General features: G+C 37.7%; 1 protein-coding gene across 1 annotated transcript in view; it reads left to right on the top strand.

Annotated features, from left to right (window-relative positions):
- Positions 1 to 18,180, top strand: part of LOC132552112 (dmX-like protein 2) — a 94,613-nt gene that overhangs the window by 42,291 nt on the left and 34,142 nt on the right. Inside the window, exons 17-36 of the mRNA XM_060216255.1 lie at positions 190 to 409; positions 601 to 740; positions 1,097 to 1,457; positions 1,765 to 1,902; positions 2,227 to 3,858; positions 4,103 to 4,299; positions 4,646 to 4,765; positions 5,533 to 5,630; positions 5,996 to 6,161; positions 6,714 to 7,751; positions 8,302 to 8,473; positions 8,876 to 9,126; positions 10,351 to 10,679; positions 11,103 to 11,467; positions 11,635 to 11,777; positions 12,151 to 12,263; positions 12,994 to 13,124; positions 13,937 to 14,132; positions 14,468 to 14,585; positions 15,110 to 15,217. Coding sequence (XP_060072238.1) covers positions 190 to 409; positions 601 to 740; positions 1,097 to 1,457; positions 1,765 to 1,902; positions 2,227 to 3,858; positions 4,103 to 4,299; positions 4,646 to 4,765; positions 5,533 to 5,630; positions 5,996 to 6,161; positions 6,714 to 7,751; positions 8,302 to 8,473; positions 8,876 to 9,126; positions 10,351 to 10,679; positions 11,103 to 11,467; positions 11,635 to 11,777; positions 12,151 to 12,263; positions 12,994 to 13,124; positions 13,937 to 14,132; positions 14,468 to 14,585; positions 15,110 to 15,217 — 6,036 coding nt within the window. The remainder of the gene's footprint in view (positions 1 to 189; positions 410 to 600; positions 741 to 1,096; positions 1,458 to 1,764; positions 1,903 to 2,226; positions 3,859 to 4,102; positions 4,300 to 4,645; positions 4,766 to 5,532; positions 5,631 to 5,995; positions 6,162 to 6,713; positions 7,752 to 8,301; positions 8,474 to 8,875; positions 9,127 to 10,350; positions 10,680 to 11,102; positions 11,468 to 11,634; positions 11,778 to 12,150; positions 12,264 to 12,993; positions 13,125 to 13,936; positions 14,133 to 14,467; positions 14,586 to 15,109; positions 15,218 to 18,180) is intronic.

Here is an 18,180-nt window from a genome sequence, read left to right as displayed (position 1 = left end):
CTGATGTCTGGATACAGATCTCTGATGTCTGGATACAGATCTCTGATGTCTGGATACAGATCTCTGATGTCTGGATACAGATCTCTGATGTCTGGATACAGATCTCTGATGTCTGGATACAGATCTCTGATGTCTGGATACAGATCTCTGATGTCTGGATACAGTATATAAAATTGTTTTTTCCCACAGGACTGGCAGCAGACACAGCTGCTTCACGTCTTCCAAGAACAGTTGGTAACAGGACGTCCAAGTAACAATCCTAATGGAATGGAAGCCATTGTTGACCTGAGAGAATCGGGATCCTTCTCAGAAAACTTTTACCTGGTAGTATTGGAAAGAAATAAGGATAAAGGTTCTACCATCCATATGTGGAAGATCAATATTGCATCACAGACTGGTCTCCAGGATGGTGAGTTTTCAGGGACTAGTCTGCTATACGTACAGCTCAAACAATATAAATTAAGGTGCTTTGAAATTGTTTCCACAGCTAGAAGTATAAAGAATGGGTTGTGAATTAACTCATTGACTGTTTAATGGGATACTTGATTTGTAGTCTGTGGAAGACTGCTTTATATTAATATCTTATTTTTATGTTGCTAGGTAACCAAAGCCGACACTATGTCCCAGATAACAACTTTGTACAGGAGGATGAGTCAGACACTGACTCCTACATAGGGTCACCGGTTGGTGGACTGCCCAAATCAACTGCCGTGGTTCGACTCACCTTCTCCACAACAAAGGTAACACATAGACACAAATTATATTGACAATTGGTTACTTACTGGAAGACCAACACTCCTGGTGAGATACCAACTTTCAATAAATGTAAATTACAAGTACGTAAGAATATTAACAAAATTTTATACAAGGTAAAATTGAAGTTCAAACTTACAATTGAGATAACTTTTACACTCAATATTGCAACAGATAACCTTAAATGCACCTCAGTACATATGCACTAACCTGGTTATATGTTACACATTGGTTCAGGGGGAAGTGTGGTGTCAGTGACATATACCAAAAAATCAATAAAGGGTGCATTTTCAGCAATCTTTGTTGTGTGAGTAAGTATTTAAAAGCCATATCTGTTGAACAGGTGTGTTCACAGCCTCTCTCTCTACCTGATGGTGTGAGTGTTGTTAGCGCCTCAGTCTCAGCTGGCCATCTTAGCTCTGCCTCCATCTACCCAGCATGCCTTGCTCCTTACCTGCTGGCAACAGCATGTTCTGATGGTAAGACACGCTTCTGGCGATGCAACTTGAAAGCTGCGCATGCATTAAACCATTATGAGATGACATGTAGCACAACAAGTTATGAACTAGCTGTAGAGGAAGAAGACGGAATACGGCGACCCACTGTCTCCACAGTAACACGTAGTGATGTTATGGATACAACTTTCTCCTGGGCAGAATGGCACATGATGGGGCAGTCTGAAGCAAGCTTGTTACATGTCCGAGGTAAGCATGAACTTCAAATGTAACGGTCGTATTCTTAAGCAAGAATCATTATGTAGTTCAGCACATGTCTGACATTGGTAAATAGTTTGTGATGCAAAATTATTAGCTGGAACATATTTCAGAATATCAATATATTGATAAGAGATACTAGTATGCAAAGTTGATAATTTATATTGTCATAATATGTAAAGATTGATTTTGCCCTTTTTGTGTTTAAAGATATATTAAACTGATTCACATTGTTGTCCTTTTTCAGACTTTTCTGACCTCAGTAAACAGTTTTAAAGTTTCTTATCCTTCTTGATAGGTCACCCCATTTCTGTGAGCTGTGCGTACAGTGGCCGGGTGGCTGTTGCTTATCGTCTGGGTGGTGTGCGGTCAGCCCCAGACAATGACAACAAATATGTCAACCTCTATGTTGCTGTGTATGAGTGTGAATCAACAGGTGGGATTTAATTGAAGACAAACATCCAATGCATGTTACCATGTTAAAAAAAAAATTAAGCTGTCAATGTTTTCACTTTCTTTTAAGGTTCTTGATGGTTAAAGTCTCAATGATACAGAAATATAAAGTATCTGTAGTTTTGTATTCTCTCATAATTTCCAAGGATGTGCAATATTTCAAAACTCTCAAGATAAATGTCTCGATTTAAACATATTTTGATGTGAAATTCCTACATACAATGCTTTTATTTTCGTTTTTGTCAAGTAAGAAATCTAAATTTTCAATGTAATCATTATCATTTCTCCTCGTTTTCATTATCTACAGGAGGTTCTGAGTGGACACTGGAGGATACCATAGAATTAAAAAACATAAGTATTCCTGACCCTAAAGCAGAAATAGATCTCAATTTTATATTTACATCAGAAAATCATTCTTCACGATCATCACACTACGAGGATGATAGTCCTGGGACGCTGTCTCCGTCATCCTCGCTTGTTAATATGACTCGAACAAAGTCGGTACCCAGCCTCAGTACCATCTTCACAGTGAGGAAGTGTATAGCGGAACATGGCAACAAAACTGGTATGTTACAACAGAAACATTTAGTTCAGCTTGACTGGGTATCCACAGAGGATGGAAATCATATCTTAACAGTAGGTGTCGGGTCACGTATACTCATGTACTCCCAGGTATCCAATGACATTGTACAGTCTTCCAAACGTGGTATCTCAGGTCAGACTACTGACAAAAAGAACACTCAGTCTTTCAGTCAGTCCATGAAGGATGTCGGCCACAGACGTAGTGTGTTCCAGAAATCCAAGTCTATGGTGGTAGATGATCGCCAGGAGGAGATTAAGTGGATGAAACTGCGCTCAATAGATCTATCAACAGCTGATGGATTACCTCCCTTACCAATGCATTTGTCATGGGTTCGGGGTGGGATCTTGGTTGTTGGTATGGACAATGAAATGCATGTGTACAGTCAGTGGAGAGGAGCAGGTACTAATGATGTTCTACCTGTGGAGGAAAATGATCAAAGGAGTTTTGAGGATGCTGGTCTCTCCATGAACATATCTAGTCTAAAACCTCAGCAACATTTTAAACCTTCATATTCCATGCCAAGTTTCAAGCATTTGAACACACTGAGTTTAAAAAAAGAGAAGTTACAAGGCTCTGAATCTAATCTCTTAAGGTTTAGTTTGTCAAAGGACAAAAGTGAAAGTTTGACTAGCTTGTCAGCCATTCATGAGTTTGGACTATTTGAGGCGGCTCGACAAGCAAATCCAGTCCTACCACAGTACCATCCTAAAAAGCTGATGGAGCTTCTAAATTTTGGTAAAATACGGAGAGTGAAAGCCATACTTGCCCATTTAGTTCGATATGTCGCTGGTGGGGATATACACCAGATGGAGGATACTGAGGACTATGATAAGGAAGACGCAAAATGGAATCAGAATCGTCCTCGAGGGATTTCAGTCAGTGGTGCTAGTCCTTGTGACATGCCACGTCTTCAGGAGGAACTCAAACTGGATTACAAGGAGATCAGCTCCATTCCACCTCTCCCTATGTATGCTCTTCTAGCTGCAGATGAGGATAACACAGTCGCTAAAGCTGATACCATCACTTCTGGGGGTCAAGTCAGCACGGCCATGGAGCAAGACTATGGTGATCTATTTGATAGTGGCCCTAATCTGGATGATGACCTGGACACAACAATTGGAGCATCATCTGCGGATAGTCGTACATCACGGACGAGACTACAGTCCACTGTTACAGCTTCTCGTCAAAACCCATACTACTTTGGTCCGGAGTACTCACTGGCACTGACTAGTCACCTAACCCATACACAGCTTCCTGGATTGTCCAGTCTTGACCAGATGTATTTGCTAGCGCTTGCTGACACTGTAGCCAACACCAAAATGGACTTTGCTGATCGCATGGAAACAGATAAACCAGGTATGAAGTCAATTTGTAATATTTAACATAACAGATACATTGATGTTAACTGAATTACATTGATTGTCTTTAGTAAGGATCTCAGGTCTTTAAGAAAGGGTGGTCAGGTGGCCGGGGTAACTTGTGCATTTACTTTTACAAAAACAAGAGTGATTAGTATAAGTTGACCTATTTTGTCTTGCAATTGTTTTAAAAGATAAAGGTTGTATTTTCAGACAGAATTTGAATGATAAATCTATTTCAGATTCCAGTATGCAGGAGAATTTAAAGGCAGGAAATGCTGCTGAGTCTATGGATGACTGTGGTTTAAGATTTATTCTAGCGATGCGACATCACACCTACCTGCTGCGTACGCTACAGCCCAGACAGAGGATAGCTCTACAGCAACAAGGGCTAAAGTCTTTTAATTTGGTGTGGGGCTTCCACTCTGAAGCTACAGAGGTAAGGAGCCAGTGGATGCTACAGATACATGGGCTTAGATTCTAAAAATTAGTGCAGGGTTTTCACTCCAAAGCTACATATAGGTGAGTGGGTGCTACAGGATCTGAAGTCTTTGTTTGGGGTTTCCACTCTAAAGCTAAAGAGGTAAGGAGCCAGTGGTGCTACAGATACTGGGTTTAAAGTCTTTAACTTCATGTAAGGTTTCCCTTTTGAGGTTAAAGAGATAAGGGTTCAGTACAGTGAGCTACAGCACAACAGTAGAACAGTAATTATGTCACTAGTGATTATGTACATCGTAGATTATGAACCTTGTCTATATGTATACAGTATTAATTTTCTGCCTCAGGAACTGCTCTCCTACATTCCTGGTGTACAGCGGGATGATCCAACATGGGAGGAGCTGAAACAGTTTGGTGCTGGCTGGTGGATCAACAACATCAATATACTCAGACGTTGTATTGAAAAGGTAGATATTGCTCTACCCTGGTATTAAATGTAGATCAGTAGAGAGTAAATATTGCTCTACCCTGGTATTAAATGTAGATCAGTAGAGAGTAAATATTGCTCTACCCTGGTATTAAATGTAGATCAGTAGAGAGTAAATATTGCTCTACCCTGGTATTAAATGTAGATCAGTAGAGAGTAAATATTGCTCTACCCTGGTATTAAATGTAGATCAGTAGAGAGTAAATATTGCTCTACCCTGGTATTAAATGTAGATCAGTAGAGAGTAAATATTGAACATTCTCTGGCAAAGCCAATAGAAAGTAAATACTCTGACATTGCATAGAGAGCATACATATAAATTTACATAACATTGAATATACAGGTAACACTACTGTACAATAAGCTGATGATAGTTAAGTCAAGTCTTTTGTCTTACTAATTCTTACACTTGTACTCAAGCAGTTTAGTATGATAGCTTTGATGTTGAACTGATGTGATCTGATATCTGAAATGCATCAGGGAAATGGTAGTGACTAAGAACCTGCACTGAATACCACAATTTTTGAAGTGTACCATAGTTTAGTATCTGGCAGAATCCAACTAGTTGGAACAGATTTTCACACTTAATGTAAATGTACAAGGAATAGGTCTAACATCAGTGTATACTGTTGTACCTCGTACACATTTATACCTACACGAAGGATCCTCATGGAGGTCCTTGTGTTAACATGGAGGTAGTATTCTGTATTATCGTTTTACTTCACGTTTTGATATTTTTGTTTATAGATTGCAAAAGCTGCATTCCAGAGAAGGAAGGACCCAATGGATTCTGCAATATTTTACCTTGCCATGAAAAAGAAAAATGTGCTATGGGGATTATACAGGTAAGAAAATAATCTTGTTAAGTACTGAACAGGAAAGAATGTGTATGAAGTCTACAAACTATGGTAAAATCTATATAAAGCAATTAAAAGTTTTGAAGTCTATTTAGTTCAGTGTCCTGTTAAGTTTTTACAGTTTATTTGAACTTTAGCTTAAGACTATTCTGTCTCCAAAATGGAAGCCAAATATTAAAGTTTTTCTTAACTTCCCAAATTTTAATGACATTGTGTGAACTTTACAATAAGTGACAAAGGCGGAAAAAAATCTGTAAAAAATTGATATCAACGGGGGAAAAAAATTAAAAACCAGGTTAAAGCTTAATCAACTTATTTGAAATGTACATTATCTGTTTTTTTCTTCTACCTAGGTCTATCGATGATAAGAAAATGATGCAGTTTTTCCGAAATGACTTCAGCCAAGACAGGTGGAGGAAAGCAGCATTGAAGAATGCATTTGCTCTTCTAGGGCGCCAGAGGTTCACACATGCTGCTGCTTTTTTCCTGTTAGCTGGGGCATTGAATGATGCTGTTGAGGTAACCCTTGCCATCATTTTCTGTAAAGCCTGCTATCACATTCTTTCTCTGGGAGGAATTGTGTTCCAAGTAACTGGATGTTGTTATGAAAATAAAAATTGACTTAACTCTTAATTTACATAAACCAGAATCATGATATATATAGAATCAGCTGTCTGTGTCAATAGACAATCTAGTGTTGAAATCTACAGTTTTCATCTGAAATTTGTTTTTGTCATAATAACCTCAGTTGGAAGTTTTGTATTTTATCGTCGAATCATACCGCATCTTCTGTTAGTGAGGTCACATCAGCACAACTTTTAATATCTTAAGAAGAATATTGAGAAACATTGTATATGTAGTCCCCACATGTTTATGCTTTTCAACTGTTAGTAATCTTTCAATTCAACTTCATAAAATTTGTTTGAAATTGCCAATTCCCTTGAAACCTGATTATTGAAATAACTATAGTTAGTCTTTTTTCCAGATCTAGTAAAGGAACAGGAATTTATTGAGGGGAGATATGCGGAACTGATAAACTAGATAATTTGACCAGTTTTTTGTTTTTTGCAGGTGTGCCTGGATAAGCTCAATGACATCCAGTTAGCACTTGTCGTCTGTCGGTTATATGATGGTGAAGACATGATGCCTGACAGTGTCAAAAAGATTCTCTATATGAGCATTCTTGGTTGTGATGAAAAGGGAGATAACTATGACAGCTCTAAAGCTCATCCTGACCCTTTTCTGCGGAGTATGGCAATGTGGTCCCTCAAGGATTACCGTGGTTCACTGAACACATTGTTACACTCCAGTGACAGTCATCACCACAAAGTGGTGGATAGTGTTGAGCTTGAGGGTCACAATGCTATGCCTAGTGTGTTCAACTTCTACAATTTCTTACGCACACATCCGCTACTGGTGAGGCAGCGGATAGCTGCCACAGGTCAAACCAAGAGGAATAAAAACATCATTCCTGGGTTTACACGACAACAGACCGTTGTGTTAGATGATAGTTCTGTGTTTGTAGATAAAGTGACACCCATGGAAAGAAAACTATTCTTCACAACAGCTCACTCTCATTATATGAATGGATGTCCATTACTTGCCCTGGAAGTTCTGTCTAAACTACCTCCTGTTATAGAAGATAAGAAAGCTCCAGACATAGACTTTGAAAGTGAGTCATCGTCCAAGGATGACTGTATAAATACAGGCACACTGGAGGATGATTCCACAGATTGGAGTAAACCTGTTGCTAATGGGTTTCAGGACACATCCAGTGGCTTTGACTGGAGCACTCCAGTGTCATCTGCTAAGGAAACGATGGACAGTATGGATTGGGGGGCACCAGTCAGTAAGTTTGGTACGGAGGATGATGTACCAAATTTCAACATTTCCTCAGGAGAAGATGAGGATGAAGATGAGGATGTGATATCTACAAGTCATTCTAAAAATAAGTTGGAAAAGTTACCTACAATTGTTGTGGAGGAACCAAGTCCTATTCTCCAGAGTAGTGAGGATACATCCCCAGAAAAACTCCCAGAAAAGGTCAAGGACAAAGGTCATCAGGTGGACATCTTTGCCCAGCAGTACAAGTTCATTGCTTGTCTCAAGGTACTACTTGTGTGCATGTTGGAAGATCCTGGTGTCAGTATTATATAGATACATGAGGGGATGTAGTTTTTTTGAGAATAGAAATAACCAAGACAAATAAATAACTTACAGGATGAGATTGATAAAAACAAAAATTGACCTTTTCATGACCCTACGAAAAGTATATCTCTCTCTGTCTATAACATCAAAGGTAACTCTTTAGTAAAACTGCTGAAATTTGCATGCACGCACACACAACCAACTGATTGTACAGTAAGCTATACTATTGGATAATCTGGATAAAATTTTCATGAACAATGGACTGTAAGGTAGACAAAGACAGTGTTTGGATTATCTATATAATGTATTATATTTCATTCTGTTTTTGTAACCCCATAATTATGGTGCCTTTTTTCAATAGATGAGCCCAATTGTACTGTTACATGCTAAGATTCTGGGCTCATGTCCTGATGACATGATCTTTTGATACAAACATTTGTCTAGTGTTCAGCATTTTGTTTTAATGTTTGATCAAACGAAGCATGAGTGTTCACTGATTGTGCACCCACAGGTGCTGATGGAGGAGATGCAGACTCTGGCCACAGGGTTTGAAGTAGATGGTGGACAGTTACGTTTCCAGTTGTACATTTGGCTGGAGCGGGAAGTAGAGGTCCTGCAATACCTTTGTAACTATGGTGATACAGATCCTGAAGGTCAGGAAGACGTACATGCAAACACAGATGGTAATATTGATTCAAATTTATCTGTTCTTATTCTTGTCGTGTATATATTCATTGCTTTTCTGGTTCGTTGATCATACACAAAAGTTTTAATGTATTACCTATATTTATCTTATAATACAGATGACATTGAAATACTACTGTCTAAATGATATAACTCAGATAGTGTACTAGTGTGCTGAGTAATCTTTGGTTATAATTGAAGATAAACACTTCTTTCAAAAATGAAAAAAAAACTCCGAAGAACAACTCCGAAGAACAAGAGCAAAAAGCTAAAAGTAATTTTAGTCAGGAGTATTTTTTATGACAGAGTTTCACAGCAGGAAAAATGGCTGTTTCCAACAGCCAACATATATCGAGAGAATCGAGAATCGAAAGTGCAGTATTGAAAACCTGATTTTTCAGCACTGAATGGCTACGATGATGAGACGTTAATGGAAGTGCAAACCAGCTTTACACGATCCATGTCCCAGCGGTCCGATTCCTCTTACAAGCCCACACTACACGAAGTCATTCTGGCTGAAAAGATGGACTTTGAGGCAAAGCTTGAGAGGATGGCTCGTCGTAAACAGTGGCTGAGGGCCAACCAACAGTTGCTGCGTACTCTGGCTAGTTACTGTGTACTTCAAGGAGCTGGGGGAGGAGGGCTGGCCTCTGTGGAGATGGAACTCCTGCTTCTCTTACAGGTAAGGTAACAAGGCAGAATTTATCTGGAAACTTGGACATTAATGATGTAAAGTATATTTTTAAATATGAAAGTTAACAAGGTAGGATTAATCCATTATCGAGAACAAACAATGAATTTAGGATATATCTTGTTACATATATGTCTGACAATCACATATTACTCTCCTGTTAAATTGAAAGATTACAAGATTCGTGAATTTGATGTCACAAAATGTCTTTCAATAGTCCTGCAAATTTTATTTCACTTAAACTTTTTTGATTTGTGTGAAGATTATCCACTATCCAAACGAAGTAAAACTACCGTTTTACAAGTCTGTACTTAGTAGACAAGTCTGTACTCAGTAGACAGGTCTGTACTCAGTAGACAGGTCTGTACTCAGTAGACAGCTCTGTACTCAGTAGACAGGTCTGTACTCAGTAGACAGCTCTGTACTCAGTTGAGAGGTCTGTACTCCGTAGACAGCTCTGTACTCAGTAGACAGGTTTGCACTCAGTAGACAAGTTGACAGGTCTGTACTCAGTAGACAGCTCTGTACTCAGTAGACAGGTCTGTACTCCGTAGACAGCTCTGTACTCAGTGGACAGGTCTGTACTCAGTAGACAGGTCTGTACTCAGTAGACAGGTCTGTACTCAGTAGACAGGTCTGTACTCAGTAGACAGGTCTGTACTCAGTAGACAGGTCTGTACTCAGTAGACAGCTCTGTACTCAGTAGACAGGTCTGTACTCAGTGGACAGCTCTGTACTCAGTAGACAGGTCTGTACTCAGTAGACAGCTCTGTACTCAGTGGACAGGTCTGTACTCAGTAGACAGGTCTGTACTCAGTAGACAGGTCTGTACTCAGTAGACAGGTCTGTACTCAGTAGACAGGTCTGTACTCAGTGGACAGCTCTGTACTCAGTAGACAGGTCTGTACTCAGTAGACAGGTCTGTACTCAGTAGACAGGTCTGTACTCAGTAGACAGGTCTGTACTCAGTAGACAGCTCTGTACTCAGTGGACAGGTCTGTACTCAGTAGACAGCTCTGTACTCACTAGACAGGTCTGTACTCAGTAGACAGCTCTGTACTCAGTAGACAGGTCTGTACTCAGTAGACAGGTCTATACTCAGTAGACAGGTCTGTAGTTTCCTATAAACTGACTGTGGATTGGTTATCTCTTAATTCTTCACATTTTACAATCCTATTTTTTCAGGAGTTACAACAAGACAAGCCCCAGCAGCAGTTACTGTCTCCTCTTCCATTCCCCACCACACTGCCACTGCTGTCAGCCAGTATTGCAAGTTCTAAGACAGTCATTGCAGACCCTATTCAGCACATCCAGTGTATGACTCAGGACCTTCTACATTCCATTGTTGAGTTGACGGTTCCTCCTGGGCTCGGCATCAACATGAACACTGTGCTTGTCATGCAGAATCTCAGTGTGGCATTGTCATCTTGTATCTATCAGTGTCTTTGTGATTGTGACAGCTTTGTTGTGTCACTGAATGAAACCCAAGGAACTTCCATGGATGGCTTTATGGCGTAAGTTTTAAAGTTAAACATTTCTAAGCTAAAAGCATTATATTCTAAGTATGTTGTAAGAATGCATTGATAAAATTTTTAAAACTTTTCTAGTTTGACAAAAACTGTTTATACCTTGTGGAGGAACAACTATATATGTCAAATCATAGGAAGGAAGAAATTTTCAATTATTTTCTAATCAAAGGTTTTAGGGCTTCACTTTAAACACGCAGTTTGTTAGTTCCTATTAAAGTTCTTGTTAACATTGCCTTAAGCAGTCCAGCAAAAAATACCCCAAGAAAGCAAAAACTAAGTATTTCTAATGCTAATAGCGTTCATACCTGGGACCATTTCTTAGAAGTCACACAAGAAACAAGAATTAACAATGGTAGCAACATGGTATTGTGTCATCTTGAGTGAAATATCAATTATTTCTTATATCAGGCACAACTTTAATAGCAGTCAGGCAGGCCACCTGATGGCAGGTGTACAGCGATATCGCCGCAAGTCAAGCACAGGAGACAATCTAATCAACACACCACCTTCAAAGTGGCCAGGAGTTACCTCCCTTAGGGTCTTGCTGGCTCGCGAGAAAGATGATGCTGCACCAAAGCTGAACATTTTATGCTGTGAGAGTCTGATCGCAGTGTATGTGAGTCTGCTAGTGAACGCCATGGCAATGTATGACTGTAACATGCTGTACCGACTTGTGTCACATCGGTTTGAACATCAGATGTGGGGAGCACTGTTTGGTGGTGGAGTGAAGACTGCTCTGAAGGTGGCTAACAATCCACATCCTGTGTCTATGCGTGAGTAACTGTAATCAATCTTTGTCAGTCAGATTTTCAAATTAAACATTGTCATTTCTTCAGTTTTCAGCTGTACCACAGTCATTTCACTCACCCTTGGTTGTCACATTGGTATTTGTGGACTTCTGACTGACCCCTGGTGAAGACTATGATTATGACTGTTATAGGGTCCGGTGATGACTTGTCCAAAACTAGGATGAAGCTCAACATGAAGGTGATCGGGGCAGGGCCAGGGACGAAGGAAAAGACGACCTTCAGAGAAACATTTGTGCCCCCAGAACTTAGCATGATCTCTTTCTTTATGACAAAGGTGTGTGGTTATTACTTGTAAGATTTCTCGTACTCTTAAACCCTCTGTTAATTTGTAATGTACCATACAAACCATGCTATGCATGATTAGAGCAAATTCTGACATGGACATAAAGATTTCATAGTCTTAAAAATACTGAAAGTTTACATATATACACATATTTGCGCTACCGTTAAATTTTTTCAATTTTTTTTTGTAATTGGAATATTATTCATCATTTAATTAAATTGTTAGTTCTGTACAACACATTGAATTTATTGGAGTGTAACTAAATACATTTGGTTGTGGAGGTATATCTGTAACAACTGTAAATGGGCTGTCATACTTGAGAGTTATTGCAATGTAAACATTGTTCATGTTTTGGACTCTTCAGCCATTCAATACCTCATCAGATAAGGAATTCCAGTACGATTCAGAAGAGTCTTTATCAGATGAGGATGAGCCATTTGATGATGAAGAAGATGACTATCTTAGACCTAAAACCTTGTATGTATTCTAATATATATAATTTATCCCTAAAATAATACAACCAAAACCCTGTCTGACACCTGTTTGACAAATAGAGGGGGAAAATGCTATGAACATCTAAGGGATGGGGATGAAAATGAGCTTAAAGAAAGTTTGTATTTGAGAAATTACAGTTTGAGGACATAACAAGGAACATATAAAGACACGGAGACCAAGTGATAAGTTTTGATTTATCGAGGATATTCAAATGATGCAAATTCAAGGAAGTGGTGCATGACTGTATAGATTAGATACAGAAACGTAATATTTAAAACATGTTCACTTGTCGAGGTGCTATGTATAGTTGAAAAGACCCTTCTTGATCATGTAATCAAGTAAAGTGGTTACTATGTTTTAGGGAGTTTAAGTATTTACTCTCATGGGTATGCCAGAATTAAATTGTAGTGTAATTGGTGTCCACAAGAGTATAAAGTTTAGCAATACCAGTAACCATTTGGTGTTTTACAACAAAGTTTTGAAGATGAAGAATTGCATTGCTCAAGTTTTTTTTCTGACAAGACTATGTTTTATGATTCTTGTCAGCTGTGTTTAGTGACTTTGCCTTTTATGTTTTGTGAATGTTATTGACTGTGATAAGTGAATTTGTCATTATTGTTGTGTATTTTTTGCTGACTGTGTTGTAATGACTTTGCCGTTATTGTTTTGTTTTCATTTTACCGTTTTCATGAAGTTACATTGTTTTGTTCAGGCCACTTGCTTCAACCCATCAGTCCACAGACCCAACGTCCTACTCCTGGGCTCTAATTCGCTTCTGTGTGGTCAAAGTTATCTTGCACAATCTTCAAGTCTTCCTACCACAGATCGGCATAGAGCTCCAAGGTAAGACTAGACTGGTAATCTGTCATGTATAGAACTTTTACTGTAATAGTCCTGATGAAGCCTCAATTTCAGAGGCGAAACTAGTAGACATAATAAAGGAAACACCCTCTTATTGGTAATGCGTGAGTATGTTGTGATTAATATCGGTTTTGCACATACTATTTAGTTTTTGTTTAATCGCCCTGCATACCATCTGGTATCCATACTTACAGCGAAGTACCCCACTAAACAACCACATATCCAGACCTGACGTTGGCTCCTTCCTTTTGAAGTCCTGATATATGATATATAAGATATGATAAGAATAGCTCTCAAATCTGTTTATCTCACGATTGTTCAGTGTATATACTTGTGTAATATTTTCATGTACTACCCACATGTAATTAGCTTATTGTGATATCACTTTAGATAATGAAACAACATCACACATATACAGATGGCATTGTGATGTAACAATTGAGATCATAGATAGAGAGCAAACATGCCTTCAAATTTGATTTAGAAATATCCATTTTCTACCATATTTGTGATAAAACTGATCTTAGATTCATAACCTAGTGATATTTATATGATCTTCCACGGGTTTCCATCTGATATATGATGCTTGTCCCAATTTTTTGTTTTAGCTCATCAGGGGCATGCTACAATGAAAAACTTAAAGACTTGCTTCATAAATTCACATATAAAATGAACTTATGTAAGATCCTATATTTATTGCTTACACTGAAGTTTTGAAATATATGTATATGCAACTTACCTTCCATGTGTGAGAGTGTCAGGTTGACCATCTGACAATCATGATTCACTTTCAGAACTACCTATCTGCTCCACACTAATGCATACAGTGTTAAAAACTCTGGAACAATGGATGGAGGTGCTACAGGGAAAACTAGAACTGTTTGCTGGACCACCTGAGGATTTTATCGCTGGTCTTCAGTTGGATGTCGTTACGGGTGTCCCACAGTCAAAGTACCAAGTGTTGCTTCAACCCCAGAATTCACCCTTCACGTACGTACTTTAGCTGCCTCCATCTCTCCTCAGGGTTGTAACATATTTAATCTCAGGGAATTAAATAGACATGTTACCTTACAATAATTAGGATATATAGGTATTAATATTGCTTTGAATCCTCATAATAATCATGATTCAAAATACAAAAAAAATAAATAAAAAAATCACAGCAGCCTCCTTACCAAAGGACAGCCCTAGTTTACCATAGGAAAGCATTTTATTTATAGGTATTCTGATGGATTTGTCATCAAAAGTAACCCTTAGTTGATCTCAATATTACCAGAGGAAATGATATTGCTGTTTGATGAGTGGCTGGTTTGATTTCTTTTCAGGGACAGCCATGTCTGTCTGCCAATCAAGAGACTTTGGTTCCATCTGCTTAAACAAGCTGCCCTGAAGGATGTCTTCCTGCGATACATCTACAGGAAGAAAAAGATTCCGCAGATGGAGGTAACATATAGCCTCATGGCGATACTATGTGTTCTCATTGTGATGCAATATGCTGTCATAGTGAAGCAAAGTGTTGTCATGGTGATGCAGTGTGTTGTCATGGTGATGCAATGTGCTGTCATGGTGATGCCATGTGCTGTCATGATGATGCATTATGTTGTCATGGTGATGCAATGTGCTGTCATGGTGATGCATTATGTTGTCATGGTGATGCAATGTGCTGTCATGGTGATGCAATGTGTTATCATTGTGATCAAAGCTTGGCAAAAATAAAACAAACTTTCCTATAGTTGTGAAATGCCATAATTTTGGGATCGAATTTACAGCTATACAGCTATAACATGGCAAAAATGAAAGGTAAAAACGTTTAAGTTGTACATGTTTTTTCGGCAACAGCTGATGATAATCTAATTTCTCAGAAAATCTTCAGCTGAAATGTTTTTAAAGTTGCATAGAGTAGTGTCAGTTTCAGCTGTAATGGTGGCCTCGGAGTGATATTTTAACACAAATTAAATATGTTGTAGGAATCTGTGAGTCAATCTGATATTCCTGATGGAAGCGTGAAGATACGTGACCCTATGAAGATTATTCACAAGGAACAAGATATCATCACTGCTTTTGCCCTCAATCAGGTATTTCTTTTTTTGACACTTTCAGTAATAGATCCTGAGCCTTGTCCTGTGTAGTTTATATGTAAGCAGCAGGGCCTTAACTCGTTTTACATCTGCAGGGCGAGGGCTGGTATAATTATTTGTAGCATTAGGGAATCAGACTTCAGATACATCATCACGACTACCATTAGTTATACAGTGTTGGGGACTACATAGATTCAGGTAGCTATATCTACAGAAGTAGGAGTGAAATTATCATTTTACATAATAATGAAGTAAATTTGAAGACTAGAAATGATGGATAGAAGCAGGAATGTCGCCAATGAAATATTTTACAGAGAAAAGTTGAGATTAAGAAGACTTAAGATCCCATACTTAAAAAAAGTGTAGATTCTAATCATTTAAGATTTATTCCATTCTCTTCAGGGGATAGAACGTTGAATAAGAAATTTTCTTGACAGGACAGTATTGAAATCTGTTCAGACAAATTAGTTACTAACATATCAAGCGAGACTAGGAGATCTGGTGATAAAGACATCATTTACTGACAGTTGTTGCTGGTGCTTTTCAGGAATCTGATTATTTTCTCCCTAAATATTTGATTAGCTCCCCTGTTTTTGGGATGGACTCATTAAAACTGTAACGTTAATTCTGTACACAGGAAAGGTGGGAGGGAAATCAAATTTATTACATTTTGGTCAGTGAAATATAGAGAAATATCTCCTTGATAAAAGTTATTTTTCACAAGTGAAAAGTAATACTTTTGCAGAAATACACCAATGAAAAGAGAGAACACAAATAGTCTATTTGAATAGACAAATCATAAAGCCTGGTACAAACAAATTCACAAAGTCAGAAACCTGCAGGCATTGTTTACTAGTAACACAACCTTCAGTTCCTTGGTAAACTTTCACTTTTCACCATGGAAGTCAGCAAAGAGTGCAACTCAAATGACCTTATCAGAGATCAAACCCAATCCCCAAAGCAAAGCTAGGCATTCTAAGGGCATTTGTGTCATCAACAGCTACAGTTAGATTGCTGCCATGTTTCAGCTGCATAGTAACTTGTTACAGGTTCAACTCTCTCTGAACGTTTTACAACAAATTTTGTCTGTTTATGATATAAGGTGACATTTTCGATGTGAATATAAAAATAAATTTACATTGAAATTTATTGTTGTGTTTTACATATTTTTTTTTTTAATTGGACTATATTTTGTCCCTCACTGTGAAGTTATAATGAGCGAGTAATATCCTCAGAAAGCATGGTTAGCCTCTTCCTTTTATATCTGTCCTAAAACATGTCAGTAATTTGGCTATTTTGCTTGTGATGATGTAATAAATGAATATTTAATCATGTCTTCAGTAATAACAGATAAATTTCACTCGTGTGTCTAACATTTTTGTATCTTTCACAAGTTCGCAAAGATATTAAACTATTAGACACATTTGTGAAATATATTTGATATTACTGAAGACACTGTTATGTATTTTCAGGATGATCTTTCTATTAGAAAAAATCACAATCATCCTTGAAATTAACTACGACATGGGATCTTGTTTCGTGATTCTATGTGTGTGGTAGTCTTTGATCTCCTCTAATTTAATAGAAAATTAACTTTCTCAGTCTTTTGTGATCATGCTTTCTGTTGTGATTTTATCTTATCTACATCCCCTGAATCTTTCTGATCTATCAGTTGGTCCTTAACACATGCTCTCATATTATTATGGTAATTGGTGTTGACTATATTCAGTGTTTACTTGTAAATCCTGTTACTAATGGTGACACTATATAATTAGTGTTTACTTGTAAATCCTGTTACTAATGGTGACACTATTTAAAAGATTAAGATTGTCCGCATTACTTTTCAGAATAATGTCAAGGTTGGTGTTTTCCAGGCTTTGTAAAGACTAACGGAGAATATTTACAACCACACAATACATACAAATATATACAATATATATATATATATATATATATCTATATATATATAAAGGGGGAGGGATAGTTACCTCATACGTCAAGCTACTAAATAAAAAAATATGTATTTTCATTATTTGCCTTCTAATACACTGCAAAGACATTATTGCTCAAACCATTTTAACCATTATTCTACTACCACATTGGAAGACTTTTATGTATTGATGAAAGAATTATTTATCTATTTAATAGTTTCCTACTAATGAAAAACTCACCACCTGCCTTTCCCTGTGACTGTGGTAAAATTTGTCAGTAGCGGCTTGACTCCACACACTTCGTATAAAGCATCAAATTGTCACAGACAAGTTGGAGTTGTAGGGTTGTTGGGTCAAGGTCAAAGTCACCATAACTATTTTTCAAAAATTTTCACCACCATTTTGAAGGTTTCATTCCTTTTAGGATTTTGATCAAATCTCAGACATGTAAAAACAACCATAATGATTTATACAAGCTAGTTTGTGTTTCGGTGTTGTTTGGCCATGGTCACTTTTACTAATCTTAAGAGAATCATGATTGACGCTCTAGCTGCTTCAAGGTCAAGGTCACCAGTACTATTTTTAGAACATCATTTTCAACATTTTAGTGGCTTCATTTCTTAGGGGTTCTCATGAACTTTCACATGCTCATAACTCTTATAAAGCATTAAAATATCTTGGATAAGTTTAAGTTTCAGTGATGTTGGGTCAAGGTCAAGGTCACCATTACAATTTTCAGACAATGATCAAATCTTTATCAGTGTTCTAACAACTTCATTCTTACAGGATTTTGGTCAAACCTCACTCACAATTGACCATAACACATTATTACAAAATTGGGATTGAAATTATATTGTCATACTAATTATTGCTTTGTTACATTAAAATTAGTTTTAAAAAATGTCCATTTGTCCGTCATGTTGCATTGTGTCCCATTTCCAATCAATGCTCTATTTCGAGAACCTTTCAACAGCTCTGATTTATATGATAATACCCGATCAGTATCATAACATCAAGTTCTACACATAT

This window comes from Ylistrum balloti, unplaced genomic scaffold, assembly GCF_031769215.1.
Source record: "Ylistrum balloti isolate Yb309-2 unplaced genomic scaffold, AGI_CSIRO_Ybal_v1 Utg370236, whole genome shotgun sequence".
NCBI lineage: Eukaryota > Metazoa > Mollusca > Bivalvia > Pectinida > Pectinidae > Ylistrum > Ylistrum balloti.
Note: the sequence above shows the minus strand (reverse complement) of the source record. Positions and strands in the feature narration are given on the sequence as shown.